The 25,485-nt window shown below is 43.5% G+C and overlaps 1 protein-coding gene across 4 annotated transcripts in view; it reads right to left on the bottom strand.

The window, feature by feature from the left end:
• The window catches only part of agap3 (ArfGAP with GTPase domain, ankyrin repeat and PH domain 3), a 115,340-nt gene that overhangs the window by 27,410 nt on the left and 62,445 nt on the right, over positions 1 to 25,485 (bottom strand). For 3 of the 4 annotated variants that reach the window (XM_076744289.1, XM_076744290.1, XM_076744288.1), the window contains exons 6-12: positions 25,303 to 25,437; positions 22,629 to 22,756; positions 22,170 to 22,325; positions 16,865 to 16,948; positions 12,477 to 12,581; positions 10,570 to 10,741; positions 4,005 to 4,154 (exon numbers count right to left, since the gene is read on the bottom strand). In XM_076744289.1, the coding sequence (XP_076600404.1) occupies positions 4,005 to 4,154; positions 10,570 to 10,741; positions 12,477 to 12,581; positions 16,865 to 16,948; positions 22,170 to 22,325; positions 22,629 to 22,756; positions 25,303 to 25,437 (930 nt within the window). Of the gene's footprint in view, positions 1 to 4,004; positions 4,155 to 10,569; positions 10,742 to 12,476; positions 12,582 to 16,864; positions 16,949 to 18,969; positions 19,174 to 22,169; positions 22,326 to 22,628; positions 22,757 to 25,302; positions 25,438 to 25,485 lie in introns of those variants that run through there. The other variant, XM_076744291.1, reaches the window with a different exon arrangement.

The following is a 25,485-nucleotide window of genomic DNA, read 5'->3' as shown; positions in this document are numbered from 1 at the left end:
CAATTTCCCTGCTCTCTTACAACAGCCCCCCTGAGACGAGTCATTAGCTGGCTCAGACAGCTGGGGGCACAGGGGTCCTCCATGTGCCCCCCCACTCCCACCCTCTGCTTCCTCCTCCCTCTCCATCCCAGCGTCTGTCCCGCCAGCACAGCTCCGTATGGCGGGTGGAAGACTTGAGCTCCAACCTGCCTCCAACGTGACAGCCAGCATTTGTTTAATGTCGCTTGAGGTTAAAGGGGAGGGCTGCCCCTCAGGGGCCCCAACCGTGTCATAAACACCTCTAATTATCAATTTCTGCCCCTAATGTTGTGGAAAATGACCCTGACCCTGCACATCCTGCACCTGAAACATATACAGGGGTGATACACCTCCCTTTGTTTGCACCAATCAGGCTTTAACAAGTCTATAACATGAAGGTATAGAGGCAGGAAATGAATAAAACTACAGCACACACCACTGAGCAATAATATCAAAGCACCTGAAATCTAATGCTTTTATAAAGTGTAAAGTCTCCAGCCTTTAAGTGCTTCTCAGCTCTAAACTATGCATGCTGCTAGATTATATTCCTTAAATTGAGAATTCTGAAGTTTTTGGACTGACTGCATTCACGGTGGCATTATTAGCTAGCTGTTAGCGTGTAGGAGGGCCATCAGGACAAAGCTGGGTGATGAAGCACACCGGGGATCAGGAGTCTCTTTCCCACTCAGCCAAGATCACCTGGGCAGCAGCATAGGTATCAGCCTAACCTGTGATTACAGGGTGATGACAGTTTAAACATGCTTCAGGATGAAGACTGTGGGTGAGACAAAGAGGGAGCCGCTAACAGCTTCCTGCCTTTACCAACGCTACGCTGAGAATGAATGCGAATGAAAAAAGGGTGAGAGAGGGAGGCGGGGGGGGAGGCTGAGGAGGGAGGGGGGGAGTCATTTCATTGTTATTCAAGAGGCTCCGGGTGAGGAACACTGTGATTCCGCCAGGCCCCTTGACATGGCAGCCCTGCCTGTCCTCAATCAAAGCCAACGGCTGCAATTAATGGCAAAAATTAGAAACAATCACCGCCTCCCCCTTATTATCCTCAATTAGAGCGTACTAATCAAGGCCTGATCGCGCTCCGCTGCTCTCTCCAAACTAAATGTCAAACTTCATTACGGCCTGGCGTAGAAATCAAACGCCCCACATGCTATCACCCTCGCATCGGGAGGCCAAGGTATAAAACACAGTGCCACAGGAAAAGGCTATCTGTGCATTAACTACCTGTGTCCTGATATGTAAACTTAGCCGAGGAAAAAGCACGTATATATAAATTACCACACAGCAGAACAGAGCTACAGCACAAGCGTCTTGGAGGATGGAAAGAAAAACTTCTACTGGTGGGCAGTGAGGACAAAAATAACATTGTGATAATTAGCACAGAATTAGCAGGATGTATGATATTTTATATTAAAACTCACATGGTAAAAAGTTTGGATTTTGCTCTTTCCATGAGGGCTGTAGCTAACAATTACTATCATTATGGATGAATACACAATTTCCTAATCTCTTTTTGTACATAAAATCTAAAAAAAAAAAAAAAAAAAGGTCATTATAATCTCCCAGAGCCAAAAATGATGTTTTCCAAAAGCTTATTTTTTCGATGAATGTTTGTCAAAAAACAACTGAAACGATTTATCGATGATCAAAATTGTTTCAGATGAATTTCCTGTTGATCACCTTAAGCATTAATCAACAAATCATTTCAGGTCAAGTCTTCTGTGTTTTAATAGAACAGATTTTTAAAAATTCGGGACACATTTTTAGCATAATTTGACTTGATGTTCACATTTTTTTGGCCACTAGAGCTGTGAAGACATCTCAACCCTCTAACAATAGGATAACATTGAATTAATAATGGAATCATTACCCATGGAAAGCGCCGATCTACAGTAATCCTTTGCCTTTGGGAAATATCACATCACTCACACGCTGACCATGACTTAAGTCACTGTCATCAGCGAGCCCATCACATTGCTCCGACGACTGTTTGAGCCTCTTGCGTTTAATTCAGGTTCAAAGATTGAGGTGTACCAAGGAGAGCGGGATCTAAACAAGCATCCGGTGCATTAAGGATGGGTGTCTTTATGAATGCAAGCAATAGAAAAATTGGGCCGGGATTTAATCAAAAATCTGCGCTCAATATTCAAGAGACGTGACTACCTCTGCTTCTGCCATTGCTCAATAGGTTTACAAATGAGGACATTCTTTAAATAATATGGAAATGGTTACCTGGCTAAGATGCATTCATTCTCCAGTGAATCATCAATCTGCTGTTTTTGCATCTCAGAATCACATTTTATGTTAACCTGCAACCTTCACCAAGGATAATGGAGTGATTGGGCTTGGTTCAAGTCAATTCAAATGGCAAAACATGAGCACCCTTCACTGTGGAACACCCTCTATTGATTATTGAAGGCACATTAGGATGAAAGATAAGACGGTGGCGTTTCAATCAACTTTATGTTTTCTGATAGTCCAGTCACACTTTACTCTGCAGACACATTCTGTGATTCAGATTCCTTCATTGTCAGAAGATGTAAAAACGAGAGAAAGTTTTTCGAGCTGCAGAGACGTCGCCTCTCGTGCACGAGCCTTAAACTATCTGCACTGACTATGCACTGATTACAGAGACACGCCTTCCCAAGGACGAGCAACATACAGTATCTATCATTTGGAGCAACGTTTCTACTATTATTTTCAGCTCATTTGCCTCATTCAAGCTCATTTGTGGTTACCTTGAGAGTAGCATGAAAATAATTGAAGAAAATAGAATAATGGAGCAAATTGTGGATCTGATTTAGTTGAAGACTGGATGCTGGTTAATGAGCTATGGTAATATTGAGGGCTTTTCAGTTTACCAAACATGAAAATGGGAAATTCTAGGCCTCCTCATTTTCTCCGCACAGCGTTTAGGAAACTCCTATTTGTCCTGTGCAGACCGGCTGCCAAACGCACAATCACAAACATCCAGTATGAAGCCTTTTTTCTCTCCCACACCACAAACACGCTCCGTGGAAAAAACTCACATACAAATAGCTACACACACACACACAAAAAAAAAAAAAAATTTGGCGAGAACACACACATACACAACACACGCTCATTTATTTGAGGACCCCACGAATCTAAGTAATTCTGCTTTGGGCAAGCTGCTGATGGGAGACAGGGGTAGGGGGTGATGGAAGTGCCTGCGTCCAGGCAGAATTGATCGTTTGGCAGCTCCAAATGAGAGACAGGCTTGTCTGCGGAACCACGAGGGCCGTGCAGTTGGACTCCAGCAGCGCTCATAAAGTGCGCTCTTTAAACTGCCGGGGCCCCTGGGAGCCCATGGGGAGGGGGGGAGCCGCCGCCGTGCTAATGAGAACTACCAGAGTGCAAACATGCATGGAAATGACTGTTATTCTGTTGATGTGCATTTAAGTGCTTTTTTACTGCCAACCACAAAGAGAGGGAAATAACTGGTGATGAATGGTACCCCCAAAAAGCATTCATTTTCCTCTTCGGAAGAAAAGAGAGGAAAACAGACGAAGGAGGAGGAGGAGGGGGGATAAGAGTAAGATGGAAGGTAAAGACAGGAGGGGGGGGGGAGTGTAGACATGCATGGTGAATATATTATCTTACTTCACTCAAGTACAGTGACAAGGTGCAATGTGACACAGAGGCAGTAAGTGGAGATGCATCGATGGCAGAGTTAACCTTCACTGTTCCTCTCCTCTGAACACGCTGCTTCTATCAAAGAGAAGCAGCCAAAAAGGTCACAGCGATCACAGCCCTGATCACCTAATTATGAAAATGAGGCTTGTTCCACCTGTCTGAGAAACTCGGGAAATGGCATCTGCAGCTCGCAACGCGCCTCTAGATCAGGTCCCATCATTTTGTTTTAATTTACACGTGCGGTAGTAACGTGTGTAATTTGGGGATTTTTCGACTGGACTGTGCATGGCGAGGACTGTAAAGGTGCAGGAGCTTACGGGCTGCGCTGCTTGTACTGGTGTTGATGGCTTCATTCCACTGGTCGGCGCTGGACACGGAGAAGGAGCGCTGGTGCATGCCATCTTTGCTGCCGCCAAACACCGAGCCGCCCGTCTGCAGGGACGTGCTGCTGTTGGAGTGAGGAGCGCCTGGAACACAAGTGACAGACACAAGAAAATGAATCCTGATTTCTTACGTTCTCCACGGCCGAATTCTAAACTTAGTCTGGTAGGATTGTTTTCTTTAACAGCAAAAAAAAAGTCTGCAAAGAAGTGATAATGGTGCAATTGAGTTAACAGTTTTTGGTAGTTTCTGCAGCACTGCAATGCCGCTGCCACCTTATTTGTGCACATCCCTCTGTCAAACAACCCCCCTCACGCACAGACACACACGCGAAACCCCTCTCCCTCCGCCTCTGCCTCTAATTAGCCCTTAATTAACAAGATACACTCTGAACGCTAATTATCTCGCCTCATCCCTCTGACTGCCACATCGATCTCCACTGGCGTCAGCAGGCGTTCTCTCCCCAACTTCCAATCAGGCGAGCCACGGACGCCTGGCTCTCTTTACTAATTCATGGGTTAGGCTGCGCCATGTGGGGTCCTTCCCTCCTGTTCGCGAGCAGTCGCTACAACACGTCCTAACTACTCTGAAAACCTCATCCATTCACTTCCAGTCATGTGACGGGAGTCAGATTACCTGCTTCAGCTCTGAAGTGCATCAAACTGAATAGAGCTGTGTGATATAAAACAAGAATCTGTTCCAAAAATGTGTTTTATTCAGAAAAATTCACTTGACTGATTTCAAGGTGATGTGGCTCAGATAAGAACACATTTCATATGAGATACAAGAAAAGATGAGTTTCTTATAGATAAAATTAACCATCAGGAAAGCTCATTTTTACTGTATTTTTTCCACTAAAAGTTGACACAACAACTCCTTTACAGGCCGCACAACCACATTCTCAAAACAATACAATTTAACGCGGTAAACAGACGGCGCTTTGACGCTGGAAGTTCACATTTCTGAGGTTTTGTTTTGGAAAACAAGCCATATCTCTGATTTTCTCCACAATGCCTTCTCGTCTTAAAGGTATCGCACATCAAGGCCTTTTATTCAATAATTACAAGAGAATATCAGTTTCTGATTGAGGTGACAATAACAGAAAATATAGAGTGTGGGTCGTGTGTAAAGTAAACTAAGCGGCACGGGTGCTTGTTAGGATAATATGTCCTACTCATTATCTAGAGTAATAAGTGTATCAAATTCACATAATCATGTCTAATTAGTATCAGTAATTATCTTGTTGGGCCCAGGAATATTAATCTTCAGGTCCCAGAGGGGAGGGAGCAGAATCGCAGCAAGAATGGGAGAGAGAGCGAGGGAATCATGCTGAGGAGCACTGACTAAATTAGCATGCTGAAATCAGAGCAGAGGAGGAGGAGGAGGAGGAGGAGGAGGGGGAGGAGGGGGAGGAGTGGGAGATGAGGAGCAGGGGTACTGGAAAGAAAATGTGAAACTTTGTTCTTTTTTTTTTAAAGTGACAGATGAATGAAACATAAAATACGCTCATGACATCTATAAAAAAAAGGCTTTTGGCTGCTTTTGTCATTACTGAATTTAAAAAGTGGAACATTTCTAAATGTGATTTAAAAAAAAAAAAAAAAACACGACGGTAACGTATTTTTGTTGCAAGCTGAGACCCCATATTACGCTGATAAATGTTTAATAAGCTCATTGTTTTGAGGCTATTCTTTATTTTCTACTGTAAAGATTAATGCTTCTTTATGTTCAAAGTGTGAAGTTTGACTCTTTGACGCCTTAAAAAAAAAAGAGGACAAAAAAAAAACAAAAAAAAAAACTGTTAGATAACTACAAGGCAACTTCGATTGATATTTAAAATTCAACAATCAGGTCTAATTGTCAAATTGGATGCTAATGATTAATGAATTATACATGGATGTATCCATTAGTCCCCAGAGACCACTCCTGCATAAAGGGGAGGATAATGTAATTACAGTGGAGAAATAATCAGCTTGTGGCATTAAAAGAACACTGTACTCGCAGCTCCAGCCAGGCCTGACTCCGCCGTGTTTCACAGCTTCAGCGGTGGCACTATGGTGGACTGACACTGACGAACCTGACGACCGCCAACTGACGTCCAAACCATTCGACTTAATGCCGAGCGACTTTATCGATCGTGAGGAGTGATCTGAGTGTCAAATACGTCAAGCGCTGTTCAATTTTAATGCAATAAATGTTTAAACGTGATGCAACAGAACATTTTAGGAGTCAAAAAGAAAGGACTGTTTACATTAGAGGTTAAGAGTGCTGTTTCGTAGAAGCCTCCTGCCTACAAAGCAGAACAATTCAGACAATTTCCTGACATTTGTCGAACACAGCAACCCTTAATTTTGTCTCGTTGTTACTGGTGAACGCGTCATTGTTATTTTACAGGTAAAATTCAACAGCGATCAAGTTATTTCCTGTCAAACTGCATGACGTAGACTGTAGAGTGTATAAATAAGTACATATTGCTATACATTTATGAGGTTACTTTACTTGTGAACTTCCATTTACTTCTACTTAATAATAATACTTTATCACAGAGTAATTTCAGTGATATTGTACTTTTTACCCCACTACATGTATTTGACAGCTTTAGTTAATTTGCAAACTAAGATTTTAAGTACAAACAATAAACTAAAAAAAATTATTATTTTTTTTAAATATCAGCCATTTTTATAGATTAAAGCAGAAAGCGGTAAAAATTAGCTCCACCTCAGCGAGCTGCATTAAAATGCTTCTCAAACTTTCATGCATCAGTAATAATACTAATAATACTAATAATAAGATATTCAATAATATTATTGCATACATACATTGCAAAATGAGCCCTCTTACTTTTGATACTTTTAAATAAATAAATTGTTATGGTAATAATTTGCTCTTCTACTACAGTACAATTCTGGTGAAGGTCTTTTAATAGTTTTTTCCCATTGTAGTATTACCATTTTCACTCAAATAAAAAATCTGAATACTTCTTCTACAACTGTGTCTAGAAACTGTAATTAAAAGCACAGTTAGCAAAGACAAAAGTCCTTTTCAACTACATTCAAAGTGAAGCATTTCACTGTCAACTCCTGTCTAACTCCCATTAAAATGAATGAAAACTTACAAAGTACAAAGCACCACCATAAATATTTCTTGCTGACTGTATCGCCGTGTGTATAAAGAGATAATGAAAGCCATATAGTGTGTTCTACAGGCTATCCAGGGCTGGGGTGTTAAGTGGAGGCGATGGATTAGCGGGGAGCAGCGCTGCCTTGCTCCTCATTTCTCTTTAGGCCGGGCCGTCAGTGGGTTGATGAGCCGTGACGAGGCCTGACCCCTCCGTGGAGTTGTTGCCATTATGTACAAGTAGTGGGATAATGAAGCATTCATGGTAATGTGGGCCGGGCAGCACATCATCTGCGGCTGTGTGTAATCCACCACCCTCATCCTGACCAATGCCCACACGCCCCCCCACCCCACCCCTCCCACTCCCCATTACTGCTGCTGCCTGTCCCCACACGAGCCACTCAGACGTTGGTATACCTGTGCATTACATGTTGTGCTTATACAAACTGTATGCATCGAACCAATTTTTCCTTTAACTGTCGCGTATGAAAATAGCGTGTTTTCTTTGCTTGTTCTTCATTTTCTTTCTTCATTTTGTCAGGTGACGTCTCCAGCTCATAACTGCTGCTATGTTACACTCTTACTATGAATTTGGTGACATTTTGATGCCATTTGCTCAGAGATGAGGATAAGTATTTTAAAAAAATGAAGACCAAATACTTGACTGTGACTCTCTTGTGGGTACATGTACCCCAGGGGCTACTTTTGCAGTTGTCAGGGGTACATCTGAAAAATTATACACAGCTAAAAGTGCTGGATCAATGATTAAAACATAAAGCTTCTGCTGCTGTAAGTGGTGGAAGTCGAGATTCAAGCAAACCTATCTTATATTGATTTTTTCAACAATAACGACTTTCACAAAAAGGCCTTTTAACAATATTCACTTTTATATAATTAGCAGTTTTAAAAAAATGGTTTTAAGTTGGCTCAAAATGGTGCATTCATGACATGTCACTGTCGATGAGGGACTCCTTGAACTCATCTAATACGGCACATCAGACAATAAAAGCCGCGCTCCACTCCTCTGCAGCACCTCTCAGATTGCACCGGTGCTGGAAGAAGAGGTCTGATGCTGGCGCTGGCAGGACCTTCTGGCCAGCGAGTACGTGGCTCTACAGAGCTACAGATTAGATCTGGAGACAAATTACGGTCCAGGGTGAGGAGGGAATGAGCTAAACGCTCTCGTGAAATCTCCCCCTCTCGCACGCACGTCTCCCTCTCCCCCCACAGGATTGATTCAAAGTGACTGGGCCCATTAATACTTTGATACAATGTATCTGTCGCCGGTGACACGGCAGGATGCGCGTTAACAGGGAGGATCATATTTAAAACGGTTCCGCTCAGCACCCAGCAAAGGAATTAAACCTGGCCCGCTTGGCAAACTCGTGGAGCGCATGCGTTCTCTCATTTACTCTGTCTTCTCAGCCTCTCCTCTTCATCTTCCCATCTCCCCCATCCACTCCGCCCCTCCCTCTCTCCGTCGCTATCCCTCTTCTCCCAGTGATTATAAAGGTCTTTAGCTCTAAGGAATGAATGAATTACCAAAGGCACAGACAAGGCTTGTGATTTGGACGCTGTGAATGAAAAATTACTCCTTTGTTCCCTTCATCAATTGCACGTCTAATGAAATCAAAATCCCGATCACATAATCAGAAGAGGGTCCTCCACCCAGAGAGAGACCTGATGTGATTTGTAACCTTTCTTTTCCTAAGTGGAGATTAAGGCAAATCTCCTCACATTGTTCCCTGATGCACAAATGGATGGCATCTGAAAATCCAGGGAATTTGTCATTGAGGAGTCTTTTCCCGGAAATGAATAACGATCGGGGGAAAAAAAAAAAAAAAAAAGACAAATCTGTTGGTGAGGATTTCCCAAAACCTGGTCTGGCCTGTTTTTCGAGGCCCTCTGTCTGTCCCACTGACCCCGCTCAACCCTGCGCTCAAGGTTAACAGTGTGTGGGATGGAACGACCTCGATCCAAAGTCCTCTGCTCTGTAAACATCTACATCTTTCTGCTTTTGACTGATTAACCCATTCAGCAGTGGCAGCACGTTGGCCAGGTTTAAGAGCGACCTGCCTGGACGGCGTTCACGGTCCCTGCCGGCCAGTCTTTGGCTCTGTACCCACTCTCAGCCGGTTAGCTTTCGCCGGAGTGATGGAAACACTGTGCCCATTTTCACAGCCGATGAAGGACCCCGCCTCCCTCTGGGGATCACTTTGCTAATTAGTATTAATTACTCTTAATCCTAACCCCTAAATCCAATCACCGGCTTCCCCTCTATAAGCCTGCCAGACTCTCTGCAGCCTCCAGAGGCACAGCTCGCTGGGAGAGGAGCTCTATTTTTAAACTTGAAAGGTGGAGAAACCCTGGCACGATACTCAGGACCAAACTGGGTTTTGTTGCTGTGACCCCGCACTGCCACAGAGGATGGAGAATATCTAGGTCAGTGTCATGGTGGCACAAACATAAACAAACCGTAATGTTCTGTGAGATTTCCTTTAACAGGGACGTGATGTTTAAAGACAATTCTTAATTCCCCGTTTAGTAATTTGGAGAATTGATAGATTTCTCATAGACACTCATTAAGTCATCATTGGGTGTACTGTGAGGCAGCTAATTTGCATGAATGAACCATACAGAAAGTAGATAATTAACCTGTTGGGACCCATTTTTATGATTAATCACAAATTAAGGACAAGGAAATTGAGGAAAATGAGTACAGTAATAAAAGACGAATTGAGTCACCATTACCTTTTATACCTGTGATTTGTTTTGAAATATTTGAGACCCCCTTTACCGACCATGACCATCCTTTCAATTGTACCAATAAAAGTGAATATCACCATTACACAATATTCAATTCAATGCCACAACGACAAGAGAAAGAGACACAGCGTGCACAACGGTACTGCGGGTGCTGGATGAACATGTGGTTAAAAAAGGTGAACCCTAACACACTTTTATTAACACTGATGAGAGCAACACATTTGCTCAGCTCTGTCTCACAAAAAGGTACTTTTACATTTTGCATATTGTTTTTGATGACACTGACTGCGACAGATGAAGTCAAGACGTCTGAAGTCAAGCCTCTAATAAGGTCACAAACTGTTGTTTTCGCATATTTAAGCCCTGAAGGCCCATTGCATGTGTGCATGAGCCTGAGAGCAGTGTTAAAAGATCCTAGATCATATCTTTAATTAGTGTGTGGTCACGTCCATGCACACTTAACTCAAAGCTAAAACAGGATGCATATGTACCAATCATGCTCCCAGAGACTCAGAAGTCTCAAAACATATAAAATAACTGAAATTGTACAATAATCTGCCTCTTAAATATGAAAAAGAATCACAGTTAGCTTTACTTAGTGAGGACAGGGAATCGTACCTGTGTTGCCTATGCCCAGCTGCAAGGTGCTGCGGTCCTTGGTCAGCCCATTGGTTTTGGGACTAGCAGTGGGGGCCACGGTGGCCACCGCTCTGGGGGGTCGCTTCCCGGGAATCTTCACTGTTGTCCTCAGCAAGTCTATCTCTTTCCCATGCACATTCTGCATGTAGTCCTATGGAGAGTGGAAAAAAGACAGTAGCTGTGACTGGCCTGCACGCCACTCACGTAAAAGTCCAGACATGTCCAAATATTTCCCCCAACTTCAGGGAGCTGATTATACACAGCAGACCAACAAGAGCCCAGGAATTATGGAAGAAAAACAAATTAAAAGGCTATTCAATTTCCATCCCCATTAGTCACAACCCATCTCAGACCTTCCACTAAGGGTGTGTGATAGTGGAAAAATGATTGTAAAGCCATTATACATCACCTGTGCCCACGCCGTCTCTCCAAATAGCGAGATGTTAGGCTTAATGAATGCAAACAGTCTCATTCTCTTTCAATTTGGGCATTTGATTTGGTTTAAAGCGACTACGGCCCAAATGTGGGAAGCCAAGGTGAAAATCATTGGGCTCAGCAGAAAAAGACCCAGATAGAGGCGAGCTCGGCCTTTGCCGTCCCCCCACCGGCTCCTCTGCTTTATTACCGTGTCATAAAGCACTCATTTCTTTCCCAAGCCTCCTCGCTAATTACCCAGTGAGCGCTCTCATTTCATTTTATTGCTGGAATTAACAGCCAGATCGAAGCGTGCAAAGCTATTAAGATGTGTGATTAAGCCACATTCAATTAGTTTCTACAAACAATTTAATTGATGTAGCAGATAGAATTAACAGAAGGTGATTGTGTGGATGGCTTGGCTGACTGCGAAATTAAAGGTTCCCCTCTTCCACTCTCTCAGTCTGCCTCCCTCCCTCTCTCTTCCTCCCTCTCAATCTCTCTTCCCCTTTTCCCTTTCTTACTCCTTCTCTGCTCCACTGCTCGAAATGAGCTCGAGCTGTTACCGCGCTAATGTAACTGTCTCCCTGACTTCACCTCCCTCCGTAAGTCAACAGATTCATAGATTCATAGATTGCCCCGATGACCTGTAATAGCTGTAATGATCAAGAGATAGCCTGTTCAGTCAATTACATACATCACTGTAGCACCGCACTGCTCGACTAATAACCGCTTGTAAATTAAACCGCTAACACAGTGTCAGTGCAACAAGGCCACACACAAGGTTCACGTCTAACTGTTGGGCTTGTGTTCAAACTTTGAGCTCCTTGGACACAGAGGGTTGCTGATATCTTTCATTTCACGTCGCAGAATTACCTAAACGCAGGAGCGGAAGAATCAGAGATCGATGGGAGGAACTGAGGGGATTTTGGAGGAAGACGGGCATTTCTGACAGTGGCACCGCGCTCCTGAGCTGCCAGCCAGCCGAGTGTTTAAGAGGTATTAGCAGCCCAGCAGGATTCTGACAAAGATGGATGTGGGAGGCTGGTCAGGCTCTGCTGCCATGCGGTGAGAACCATTATAAATACAAGCCAGCGTGGAGTCTGGGCGCGGCGGGCACGCAGCAGCACAGCCATGTCTCCATTAGCCGGCACTGGGGACGGGCACCACAGGGGATGACAGAGATGACCACTGGGGTACCCTGCTTCTTAATACTAAGCTTTAAATCACAGGGTTAGCTAATATAGCGATTATATACAGCGATAAGTCTCTGCAGAAATCACAGGCCTGTATGGTTGTAATCCACTTCACTACAGTAGAGGTGGTAAATGTAATCGCATCAACAGAATCGTGCTCAGCAGTTGAAAAAGTCCCAATATTAAAACCTCCAGCAGCACCGTGGAGCACAAACAGTAGTGCAACAAACACATAAAGCTGATCGGAAGGAAATGGGAAGAGGGGTTGAGACTCACGTGTAAACTGGGATGGTAAGTAAGGACGCCATTATCGCACAGCGTGACATATTTCTTTTTCCACTCCTTGTTGAGGGATTTGCCACTTCGCTTCAGAAGGATTCCCTGTAAGAGACAAGGCATCATGGTGAGCATGTGCTCTTCTCAAGGCAGCATGGTGGATGATATGAGCCATTATAGACGTTAAATATTATTATATAAATAAGCATCATCATTGTTGGTACAGATTCGTTATGGCGGTTACATTGTCTTTGTGGCGCGCCATAAAGCAAACAAACATCAGAGACAATTATGAAACAGTATGGAAGTGATTATCTACATGAAAAAAAAAATATGACAACACAGTAGTAATAGGTAATTAAAGCCCTTTAAACCTTCATTCTTTATTCTCACTTGTTGTCAGGTTGGATCAAATGTTAGTTTTTCTCTTGTGACCACTTGAATCTCCAAAATTGGCCAAGTTTCTCTGGCACAGAGACCATTCAGAGAGAGAGAGGGACAATCCAATTTGCCAGACCTCCTCCCTGCATTCATACACATAACATGCTGAACTCTGGAAGACCTCTAAATCCGGGGATTAGGGAGTGTGATCTCCCCTCTTCAAAGCCCACTCAGCTCTTATTCTATTCTACTTTATCTTCTGGGGCCTTTTAGGGCCTCAGATGGTTTCCTTATCTGCTGAGTAAATCCATTGGTAAACAATGCAGTTCCTCCGCTGGAGGTGACCAAACGCTGCTGAGTGCAAGGGCCAGGAGGCTCTCTGGGGTTAAACAGTGAGGAGGGGCCCGCTTAATTAGGGGATTAAGCAGAGGCAATGTTTGTGCTTTTACAGCCAGGGCCTGTGTGTGTGTATGTGAGCTGGAAAGGGGGGGTTAAAGGGGTAGTATTTTGCTAGCCAGGCCCATCCTGCGGGCTTTAATCCTGATTAACACATCAGGCAGAGCTGACCCTCGGTGACCTGGGCACCAGGCTGTTTGCCGACAATCATCCTAATCCGAACCCTGACTGATGTGGGGGGGGGGGGGGGGGGGGCAAGTACTGACCGCTGGCTGCATGCTGGGACTTAAGAGTTTGGTCTTCTTCATATCTTATATATACCTGCCTGTTTACAGCTTCTCTCTGGAGCAGGAGCTCAAACATTTACTCCACTAAATCTACTCAATCCACTATTAAAAAGTTATGGAGTGTAGAATAATATTTTCTGATGTTATCTCGTCCTACAAATTCATTTTAAAATGGGGAAAAAAAGTCATTTTTAGAGGCTACTGAGAAAACAGGACAGCATCAACGCATGTATGTAGCTGAATTTTAATTACGTCTGCTCCACAATTAGTGATAAGAAAATAAAAAGTCATCAAATTCTCCTTGTGGGCAGTAAAGTGGAGGCAAAAAAGAGGCCAAAAAAAAAAACTTTTATGTGTTGTATACATTGTGTTCATTGCTGTTTAATAAAAAGACTTTGCTCAAAAGTAAAAGTCATGTCAAGCGTTAATGTTTCATATCAGAAAGCGTCGGTTGATTCCTTTGTAACTATTGATACTCGTGATGATTTTTCAGGAAGAAACACTGTGTCCTTCAATCGATAAGCTGCTGACTGCCCAGACTCTTCTCAATTTAGTCAATAAAATAACTGTAAACACTTTTTAAATGGCTCTCTAATCATACAAAGCAAATGATCCAGTCACAGGGCCTCTGGCGACTTTATATAATGCATGTTTTACAAGCAAATATGTTGCTCATCTCGCGGCCTTACTGAAGCATAAATAAATCTATACATGCAATCAGCGCGGAGCTTCATATATTTATCAGAGCTGTGAAGCAGATCAATAAAGAAACTGAGACAATAATGTGAAAATCTTTACACGTGCAGACTGACTCCTCTGTTTTATTTGACCAGCTGCCCATTACGGCTGCGATATATCTGTCATCGAGCACGTCACTGTCACTGCAAGCTCGACGAGCGATTCGAGATAATTCATCATAATTGTTCAATCGTTTGCAGCGCCCGGATTGAGCTGTGCGCTGGTTTGACATCACACGGCAACATGTGTGCAGCCCTGCACTTCCCCTCCGACGCTGACACGCACACACACTCAAAGGGATGAGTGTGTTCAGCCTGCGCGACATAAGGAAACAGGCCGGTCGTCAGACGCGCTCTCTGTGTCCACACAATTGTCATATCTACACAGAGGAGATAGTGTCTTTGCCTCCTTTTGTCAGACGACCAGGAGAAAAGCTGTATCCTGCCACTGCGGCTGACTGATAGGCTGGCTCTTTGTGACAGGCCGCGGAGAAGGGGAGGGGGTGTGTGTCCGTGTCTGTGTGTTGGGCTGAGGTGGGGGGGGGGGGGTGATGGGGCAAGAATGCACTCACTGCTGAGGAGCCGCCAACTGCTCCGGAGTGCATTGTTATCCTCACTCACTATTTTTATAGATGGGGGGGGGGGGGGGGGGGTAGCAGCAGAGGGAAGAGGAGGAGGGGGGCTTGTGGTGTGTAATTTGGCCCTGTGGGGTGGGGGGGTGGGGGGGGGACTGGTAATTAAGCACACATTGACACTTTGATCTCCTTGATTGTGCATTTGACTGGCCTGTAGATCAGCCAGTCACACCACTAACCCCCTCCTCCACCCCTCCCTCCACATCTGTATAGGCAAACTGCCCCCCTGCCAAAAAAACCCCCTTTGTAGATAAAGAGGGGGGAGGCTTATCTTGTCAAAAGTTGCCTTGAGACTCAGAGAAACCTGGACTTTGGAGGGGAGCTCCCCAGAATGTAGTGGATTAGAACGGGTGGGTTTACAGTAAAGATCGCTCAGAGGGGATTCTTTCTAATGTGCAAACCTCCCGCTCACCTGCACTCAGATTCGCCGGCTTCTGCAGGGAATTACACTAATCTACATAAAAACCAGGAGTTTCACAGAGATGAAGTAGAAATATACGTTTGTGGGACGGCCGTAAATAAACCAGAGTTTAATCTTCTGTCGTGTTAATAAGCGTGGCTTAAAAGAAATGTAACACAGCTTCATTTATTTTAATTTTACAATATCTTGAGACGTTTGCATCTTTTCCATGGACATCACTGTTGCTGACAGATCAACCGTCAGATGCTCTATCTGTTAAACTGGTTTCCCCAAAGCGCTATTTTCTGATTGAGTGAGGCGGTTTGGAAGCGTCACCCTGCCATTATTTCAGCTGGACCAAAGCCTTGGCAATTTTCTTCCAAAGGGAATGAGAAGGTCTGGTTCAACATTTAAAAAAAAAAAAAAAAAGACATTATCTTCCATCATTTGCAGGTAAAGAGGATAATATAAGGATGGTGACCCATTTTCAAAAGCCCTCGTATAATCGCGAGTGATTACTAATCAATGTGTCAATTACTTCTCCTTCGGCTGCAGTCGGACCTTTGGAAATGAGCCTTACTCAGATGTGTAATTCAGGGCTCCGCACCCAGCTGGTGCTTTAAAGCAACGCAGAAAAATATAAAGAAAATCAGAACGAAAATAAAAAAGGCAGCAAAGGTCTTGAAGGTGGGAAAAATTATCACGATGTGAAAATATAAACCACTGTGATGTCAGCGAGTATCTAATGTAGCATCAGGTCACAGATTAAGACATTAACCTAAAAACAAAACTGTCAGGCTGAAGAAAACGACGTCTGCTGGGATATCTAATGAAAATTCCAGCTAATCATAGCTCTCATTGTTGATTATAAGGATATGCATGAATGAAATTTTATTCAGAAATACTTCCCATGCACAATTATGAGAAATGATAACAGCATGATAACTTCCACTGGGACCAAACATTTCTACACTGAAAGGTGAAATCCAGACTCAAATTGAGGATTATTATCACAAGTGATCACAGGAATCATCTATGCCGAGATGATTGACGCGACTTTAAATATGTGAACTAATGCTGCACAGTTAAAACAGGCCCACGTTTTCAGTGATGGTCATTTGAGAAACACACAAAATGTTTATTTTCATTATCTGAAAGAGAATTCTTCTATCACGTGTGAATTAACCTGCACTTTAAGTAAAAATCTCAAATATCAAAACACAATTATTTTTAATTTCAAGGTAATTTTCGCCAACATAAAGCCACATGTCTCTGCTAATAACCTGATGTTTTATCTGAACCCCCAGCCTTCTTCTCCAGCTCTGCTTGGCTTCACTGCTACTGGCTTGTTATGCTGTATTATGTCGCCATCTAGTGGTTACAACAACACACGACTTTGCCCAAATCAAGCAGGTACAGCTCATCCCACTGTGATTACATCTTCAACACGCAGCATGTTGACATTAAACAGAACACCTCTTGACACATAAAGGGATCATACTTACCAGGTAACTAAGAGAAAAGTGGGTTAAAAATGAGGAAAACAGCTTACCTGTTTGATAGGTATGGCCCTTCCACTGCCTATGCTGTCTGTTTTACTGTCAACGCTCTTTGCCTGATCACTGGCTTTCCGTGACTGCAAGAAAACAAGAAAGTCAGTCAGCAACCGAAGCGACACACTGACGGCAAAGCAGAGAGTGGGAGTTGTGGGGTGTGAGGTGAGTTTTTGGGGCGTGCTTGTGTATGTTGGGGTGTGTGTGTGTGTGTGTGTGTTTGTGTGTGTGTGTGAGGGAGAGAGAAAGAGAGACTGCGGGTCAGAAGGAGGGAGGTGGGGGAGTTTGTGTTGGAGCATTTGTGGAGAAACTCGACGTTGCAAAATAAAAGTCTCAAAAGAAGCTCGAAATTAACAGACAAGCAGACCAGCGGAACAAACAGCAGTAACACCGACGTGCAAGTTCAAAAGAAAAAACTTAAAAAAAGAGACCAAACCAAGACCACAATAGACACATCTCAACACAGAGGAGACCAAGGACGACCACACATTGAGTCATGACTCAGCCCTGAAACCCTTTGGGGGATCCTTCCCTCTGTCTGAGACCCAGAGCGGGCCCTTAGTGGACCTGCAGACCAACTGCTGCTATGCCAGTGTAGCTTCAGCTGTGCCTTTAGCATAGTTGCACCGATAAGGGCTTTTGTAGCACGTTAAATACATTAAAGTTCATTACAGGTTAAAGGGAGAGAAGGGAAAATGGTTATTCTTAAAAGACTTCAGTACGAGTAGCGTCCTCTGACTTTTGACCTGCAAAACCTGCTGGGACATAAAATTATTTTGCAAATAACAAACAAGTCAAAAAAGTAAAAAAGCACAAACATTTCAAGTTTCTGGCGGTGCCTGCGTAAAGACAAATGGTTAGACAGTAAATATGACCTCACATGGAAATAAAATCATTTGAAAATAACTTTCCCACCCCAAAACAAATAAAGAGATGAGGTACAGGCAGGGACAGACATGAGTGTGTATGGTCTCACTCAGAACATGAGAAAATGTCCAGTCACCAATGGAGAAGAGGTAGAGTCTGAGTTCAAGTAAACCAACTCTGGTGTTTATATTTTTTCCAACATTTTATTTTTTTTTTTAATGATGACTTGTTTAGCTTCTATACAGACACCATACAAAGCAAGTCACAAATTCACTTCAAAATATTCAACAGATTGAGCCAAACATTGCAGTTCCCACAAAATATAGGATGGACAATAAAGGCATTATTTCATATACTCCTTATATGTATGTACTTTGTATAGAGTACCATTGTAAATAAAATACAATACAAGATATACAGCAGTCTATATTTTCGTCAATCCGTTCATGATAGAAAAGCGATTATGCAAGAGTTCATAATCTCTGTACCAAACCTAAATTGAGAAAAATGAAAATAAATAAATGAATTCAAGAACAAAACCAAAACCATTGAATGTGCAAAAATAAATAAAATAAATAAAAGGCAAACAAATGTTAAGTTTAACTACATTCATACAAGTCGGTGCAACCCAGTTTCATTTGTTGGCAACGTTCAGTATAATATCTCTCTGTTATACCTCTGAACCCTCACTCTCTACCCTGACTTTTATGAAGGCCTTCATAAAGATACTCTGATCTAAAATAACTCTATGACAACACATTTATACCACATGTTCAGTCCCATTCAGTGCTTCAATACTCGCTGGAAAATAAGAGGGAATCAAATCAAAAAAACGGACCAAATGAATGTAGGAAAATCTAAAAGGAAGAACAAAAAAACAACTTGGCACCTCTAGTCCTTGAGTCCTCATTTATGGCAAAAGGCAGTGTGATGTCATGTAAGGAAAGGTTGAGTCCTTTGGGCGGCTGGATAACAGTTCCAAGAGTGACTTGACTGTACAGCGTGTTTTTGTACGTGATGTCTGAATGAGAGTTTGAGGGGTGGGGGTTTGGGTGGGGGAAGGGTGGGTGGGGCGCAGGGGTGGATGGGGCATTTCCAGAAGAGTCCCTAGAGTCTGTCTCACTGTGTGATGTTTGACAGTCGACCTGGAGTGCGCTCAAACACTCAAAAGGGCTCGACTTTAGACAGCGTTAGACGCAAAGTTCCCGTATAGTGCAAGTTCTATGCAGTACCCTGAATGCAGCAAAGCATCGAGGGTAAAGCAGCAACAAGCTGTAAGTCCTCAGTAAATAATCTCTTCTCTATCAGGATTGGCAAAGCAGGGGGACTCTTTTTTTTTTTTTTTTTTTTTTTTTTGTTTTTAAACCATCATGCTCTTCTAATTCGGAAGGAGTTGGAAAGCCCTTTTTGTTGAAGAAAGGTTGGAAACAGAAGCACAAATCTGCAAATATTGAAAAACAGTGTCAAATGGTTATTTTTTTTTTGTTTGTTTGTTTGTTTGTTTGTTCGTTTTGGTTATGTTTTGTTTCGTACGTCGAGATCCGATGACAAGTCGAGGGACTGAGAACATGAAATGGGAAACACCAAATGGCAGACATTAATAAATGAATATGAATGAAGGAGTGGGATGGTGTTCAGTATAAAAAATGCCGTAGTATTCGTCTAAATTCCTAAACAGTGTGCTTTTCAACACAAAAAGGGACAGACAGCCTGAAGACGTCAGGAAACCACAGACAGATTACAAAACAGATCGTTAAGAGTTATTGACCATGGAAGCACTAGGAAATATAATGCGTACTGTGCTGACACCTAGTGGCCAAGGACAGTCATGGTAAATACTGGCTTGAAATGGTTGTGGTTGGGTGGAATTGATTTGTGAGGGCGGTGAAAAGACGGCGTGATAAGATCTTCTGCAGTAAAGCTTTGAGTTTTGTTTACTTACTTAAAAAAAAAACTGCCAAACCAATGCATTATTAAAAAGGATTCACCTGTTTCAAGGGGCTTTTCTAATAAACTACATCTGCTGTCTTTGTAATCATATTAAATTTGGGCCAATAAAAAACACAAATCTGAACCCCAAAGTAATTATTTTCACTCTCCAACACTGTTAACTCAATAACCTGCACATTGCAAAGGATTTTTCTAAATTTCAAGAGTCCCAATGCCAGCGCCACAGATGTGACAAATATTACTTTTATATATGATTACAAGTGGACGAGATTGTTCTCCTGCAGCAGTTTTCTCCTCGGTAATATCATAAAACAAAGTACTTTGTGTGTAATGACTAAAGTGAGTCTGGTATTGATCTGTCAAAGCTTGTCTACTGATGACATTAAGGCATATTTTCATTCATTGAGTGCTTCTCTTGAAAATCAACATAAGGTGAACTACTTACAAGAGAGTGGCTAAAAAACACGACAGGCTTTCTGAATGGCAGCCTGCAGTCTGTGGGTGAGTAGCAGGACTTTTGGCGAACTAACACAGATGTCGATTTGTTTTTAAAACGGACAAAGCTAGGAAAGGGACATCCTCGATATTGTTGCGGTGATGAAATATTTTCTCTTTCTGTTGTTTTGTAAAATGGCAGAAAGGTTGGCACTGCGAGTCTTCCTCTCCTCAGCCCATCGTACTCTTCAAGTGTCACTGAAGAAATGTCGACATCGCCCCGTTAACTTTCCGTCCCCTCCTCCTCCTCCTCCTCCTCCTCCTCCTCTGTTTCCTCCTCCTCCTCCTCCTTTCCTCCCTCGCCCTCCCTCCTCCCACCCTCGGCTCGCTGCTCCTCAGAAGGTCATGAGCTGAAACTCCCGCTCGGCTTGCCACTCCGGCACCCACACTGGGTAGGTGGCGTGCTTCGGCATCTCCATGACGCGGACGGGGAGAGGCTCATTTCTCTGGTGGACATGGTTAGTCACTACCTAGCAGGGGGGAAGGGAGACAACAAGGGGAGCTAGCACACAGCCTGTACTGCTCGGAGGCCACAAAGCCTGCGGCTTCCACAGCAGCTGGGGTAACAGGGTGGAGGCAGTAGGAGGAAATAGAGGAAGGGGGGGAATAGATAGGGAGGTTAGAGAAGGAGTTAGTTAGAGAGAGATGGGGGAGAGAAGGAGGCAGGAGATAGGAGGCAGCAGAGGAAACAGGTGATGGGAAGGAGGACAGGTGGGGGAGAGGGGACAGCTGAGAGGTGGGGGAGGGCGGATGTACCAGGGAGGAGAGAGGCAATCTCACACAGCCTGATATCTGTCGCATAAAGCTCACAAAGTTAGAGAGGAAACTTGAAAAAACTGAGACAGCTAAAACTTTGGAAAAGCTGACTCAGCCATTCAGTTAGTTTGAAACCACGTCTTTTTTTTTCTTTTTTTTTTTCCTCGGTACAAACAGGCTCTCCGGAGAATCATTTCATTCATTTGACGAACAACAACGCCATTTTTGGTAGAATTCCTGAGGATCCACGCCTAAGCTTGCAGAGGCAGAGGTCTGGCCATGTGAGATTAGGAGAGGCTCAGCGGCAAAGAGGAGGGCTGGTGAGGGAGGGAGGAGAGAGGAGGAAAGGGGGAGGCAGGCTGGGTAGAAGAAGAGGGCAGAGGCTACAAGTAAAAGACAAGCTTAGGACAGCTAAGGAAATTAGAGTGGTTAGTGCACACATATGCTATTGGTTAGAGCAGAGGGCAAATACGACAGGACAAGGGGTAAAGAGCAGGCAGACAGGGGTCGGGGTACTGGTGTGGTAGTGAATCTTCGAGACCAGATTTGGGCCAGAGTAGAAATGAGTGGGGGGAGGACTGGGGAGTTATCTAGACTCAGCGAGATGGTTAGTGGCTGGGTGAGCGTTTCTATCTGGAGCTGGGTTGTTGGAGGGTGCGTGGCATGCGTTATTAGCAGCGTGTAAACAGGGCATTGGCTGGCTCGGACTTTTAGTTAAGCTTGGCCGGGCAGGAGAAGTGGCATTGGCGGTTTGTCGCTGCCGTCTCCTCCCCAAAAGGGAGGTCACTGCAAAGAAAGGATCTAGTAAAAATAAGAGGGGTGGGGGGAGGGAGGTCAAAGATTTAGACAGTGCAGAGGGCCTAGTTTGTCATGGGTGAGATGAGAAACTTAATCCGCGTGCACTTACTACATCCAATTAGAAAAGAAAAAAGGACATGAAAAGACGTTTTTTTTTTTTTTTTCCACAGTGCTTATCTTTGATATTTGCTTTGAAAGAAGGGTTCATTTTTTTTAGGAGCATGTCAGGGATCTAACAGAATTTCTACTTGGTCTTTTTCTCCTTTGCCCATTGTGCTGTGTGAACAAGACGCTTTCTTTGCCTGCATCGGAGGCAGGAGAGGTGGCTTTGATGCATTTCGAGCTACCTGTCTCCCTCTGGTGGACAAAGTGTGCTTGGCAACATGCCTCCTAGTAGTGTGAGTGGGTGTTGCTTTGCATCAGCTGTCGCATACTTACTGTGAAAATGTTGGAGCGGCGCTTTGACTGCTTGCGGATGGGCGTGGGCGTGTTGGAGGCAGCGATGGTCTCAATGCGCATCTCCCGCTGACTTATGCTGGGGGTGGAGGGAACAGAGGAGGAGTAGTCGCTGAACGCACCCCCACCATTGGCCGCCTGGGGAGCGAGAGAGATTAAGAGGAACCGACAGAATCAGAGGAAAGGGGGGGGGAGGAAGAGAGATTGAAAGTCAGAGAGTCAGAGAACAATGAACAAGTAGATCAATTTAGGATTCTGGAGATGTGACGTGGTGATTTGATTCTTCTTTATAATGAAAGAAGTTCTGATTATTAGAGGAGTTACATAAACCGACGGAGCTGCAGACGTCTTTACGAATCAGCACGCAGCTCTTGTTTATATCAAAGTGACTACAGGACCAGTAAATAAAACCGTGTGCTGTCTTTGATGATTTGGACTTACCTGGTTAATGTGAACAGAGGGGATGGATGCAGCGGGGACTGATGAGTGGCTGGGAGAGTTAGGGAGAGATTTGCATGGGCCAATAGAGAGCTGCTGCTTTTTCCTCATGGCCACGACCTTCTGGGCAACTGGAGGAGACAAGAGGGAAAAACACAGCTAAGGATCAGTGTGATGACCCAAACTAAACGATCCAAACTGATCACATCTGACTGTCGCTCTTTGTTTCATAATGAGCTGACTGACACAAGCCTGCACACACCCTTTTTATGTTGCCTCCTTTTTAACTTTTTGATGTTATGGTCGCTTGTTTGCTTTTGTTGTAGGTTATATGAATTCTGTATTTGCTTATAATGAGTACTGAGGTGAGATTCCTTCTGTAAGCCTCCGGGGTTTTTTCCAAATCTCACCTGCACAATTTGCATTTTCCGTTTTGTTTCTGCCGCTTTGTTTTTACTGTGCAAATAAACAAACAAAGTAATAAAAATGAAAATGAGGACACAGAAAGCAGAATCATGTGCAGATCGTCTGTTGCTCCGTTCTGAGACAAATACTCTTCCTTTCAAACTGCCGTATCTCGGCTTCCAAAACACTTGGATCATGACTTTTGTTTTCATGACAAATGAAGGTGGTGAATGCGCAGCCAAAAATCACTACACAGCAGATACACAAGTGGCTGTTCAACTAATGTGCAAAAGCCACCTCACAGTACGAGTTCCAAGAATAAAATGTGAGCAACATAACAGAAATGAAGTCTTCTGGAAGATATTTCATTTTTTCCTGCGTGTGAGACTAGACAACAATTCTTTACTATTACTTTGGTATACGCTTTTCACCTGTGATCGCTTAAAGGGCCAGTTCACCCAAATAATATAATAATATTCATGCTATTTCTAGTGACCAGCCATGCACATAGATGAGTTTTGGCTTCACTGGAATAAGTTACAGGGAAAATATTCAACAACAGCGCAGAAATTATTTAGGTGAAGTGACCCTTTAATACTTTGTTTGTAAGTGTCAGCATGGAGGACTCAACTCAAAGATGATCCAAGTATTTCTTATGCTCCTTATGAGTAATTTAATTGATGAGCTAACAGAGCCCATAAGATATTGCAAACATGACACCTAAATTTAAGACGGTGCATTTATATCTGCCTGTATACACAGTGTTAGTCTTCACAAAGTGGTAAAAACAGAGAAAGAATACGTTTTTCTCTTCTTTCTTTATAAACAGAACACTAACAAAGTAAGCAAAGCTAATTCCAGCTAGACAATGAGCCAAACGAGCACATTATCACAACCACCTCAGGCCATTTGTTTTCCAGTCAGGTAATAAGCAACATACTGCAAGGTGGATTATGCAAATCTCCTGGGAAAAAGCTACCTCTATTTGCAAGAGAAGTAATCATACAAAATGATACTTGCAATTTTTTTTCCAGTCATTCCCAGAGCTCTACAGAGTGATGCTAGCCAAATGAGACTATTGTCACCATCTGAACAACCTGATTTGCCATGCAATTGGTGCAACCCGTCATTTAATTCACGGCACACTCGAGTGAGGGACTGGGTGGAGCGAGAGGGAGGGAGGGAGGTGATGTTCACGGCTGCGTGACGTGAATTAGCACTGAGGGAAAGAGAGATGATTTGAAGTTGCGCTGACAGCTGGGACCATAACGCCCGGCTGCCTGCTGCAGCATGGCAAATAGAGAAAGAAAGCAAGAGTGATACAGAGCGACTTCTCCAGACAGCCAACACTCCGTCATCTCTTTTAATTATTTCAAATTGGGCTTCAGGAAGCAATTAAGGCAGAGAGGGAAGACAACGTGCCTGTGCATCAAGTCAATGAAATGCAATGTGAATGTTGTGATACATATTCAGATGTTTTGTGAAGGGATGACAGCCTTTCAAAGGAGCGGCAGCCTTGGGGGATAATGTGCCAGGGCTGAAGCAGCCAAGTTTCCAAATGACACTTTCATGACTTCAATTATGGATTCAGGGAAAAACTCAGAGTTTCCACATACTTTAAGGAGACATTAAGAGGGTATTTCTCCATTTACACACAGCTGAATATTAACTGGTCTCTAGCTTAGAGCTCTGCATTTGTATGAAATCCTACATCATGATTTTTGATGAATGGCTGCAGTATCTGACAAGTGTACTCAATATAATTTAAAATGCATGTTGTATCATAAATCGAAGTGAGCCTGTTAATGTTCCTGCAAGCATTCCGCCAATCATAGCTCTAAGCACAAAGCATAAAGAACATTAATGTGTATGAACACATCTCCACGTGAGTGTAGCATGCACAGGCAGGCATGCTGCTACCAATAACTCATGAACAGCATGAGGCGCTTTACAATTAGCCTGCAGTGAAGAGAACTAAAAAAAACTCTGTGATAATTAGTGAATTTCAGTAAAAATTCTTCTGTGAGTGATACAAAGAAGCGGCAAAGAAAAACCCAAGATTACTGAAGTGACCTCATGTTTTGCGAAAGGGCACAACTAATGAATTATCTTAATTTGACCACGTCAGGACGGCCAACTTATCAAATATGTCTGATGTGACAGAAGGGGTCAAACTAGTGCTCTGTACTCTAAACCGTCATCACATTCAACAAACAGTATGTTGTACTTCCTGTCTAACCCATATCCACTTGTTTTCTGACACCCCTCTCACCGTCCTGGAAGACTCTCTCCACATTCAGGCCATAGGTGGAGCAGGTCTCATAATATGTGCAGCGCTTCAGGTCATTTGACAACTTTCTGGCCCGCGAATCATCGATCACTCTGGGGTTGGCGGCACTGATTGCATCTAAGAGAAAAGGGTGAAAAAGCACATAAATCAAACACTCAGTCTAAA

This window comes from Chaetodon auriga, chromosome 12 (genome assembly GCF_051107435.1).
Source record: "Chaetodon auriga isolate fChaAug3 chromosome 12, fChaAug3.hap1, whole genome shotgun sequence".
NCBI lineage: Eukaryota > Metazoa > Chordata > Actinopteri > Chaetodontiformes > Chaetodontidae > Chaetodon > Chaetodon auriga.
This window is presented reverse-complemented; position numbering and strand designations above follow the sequence as displayed.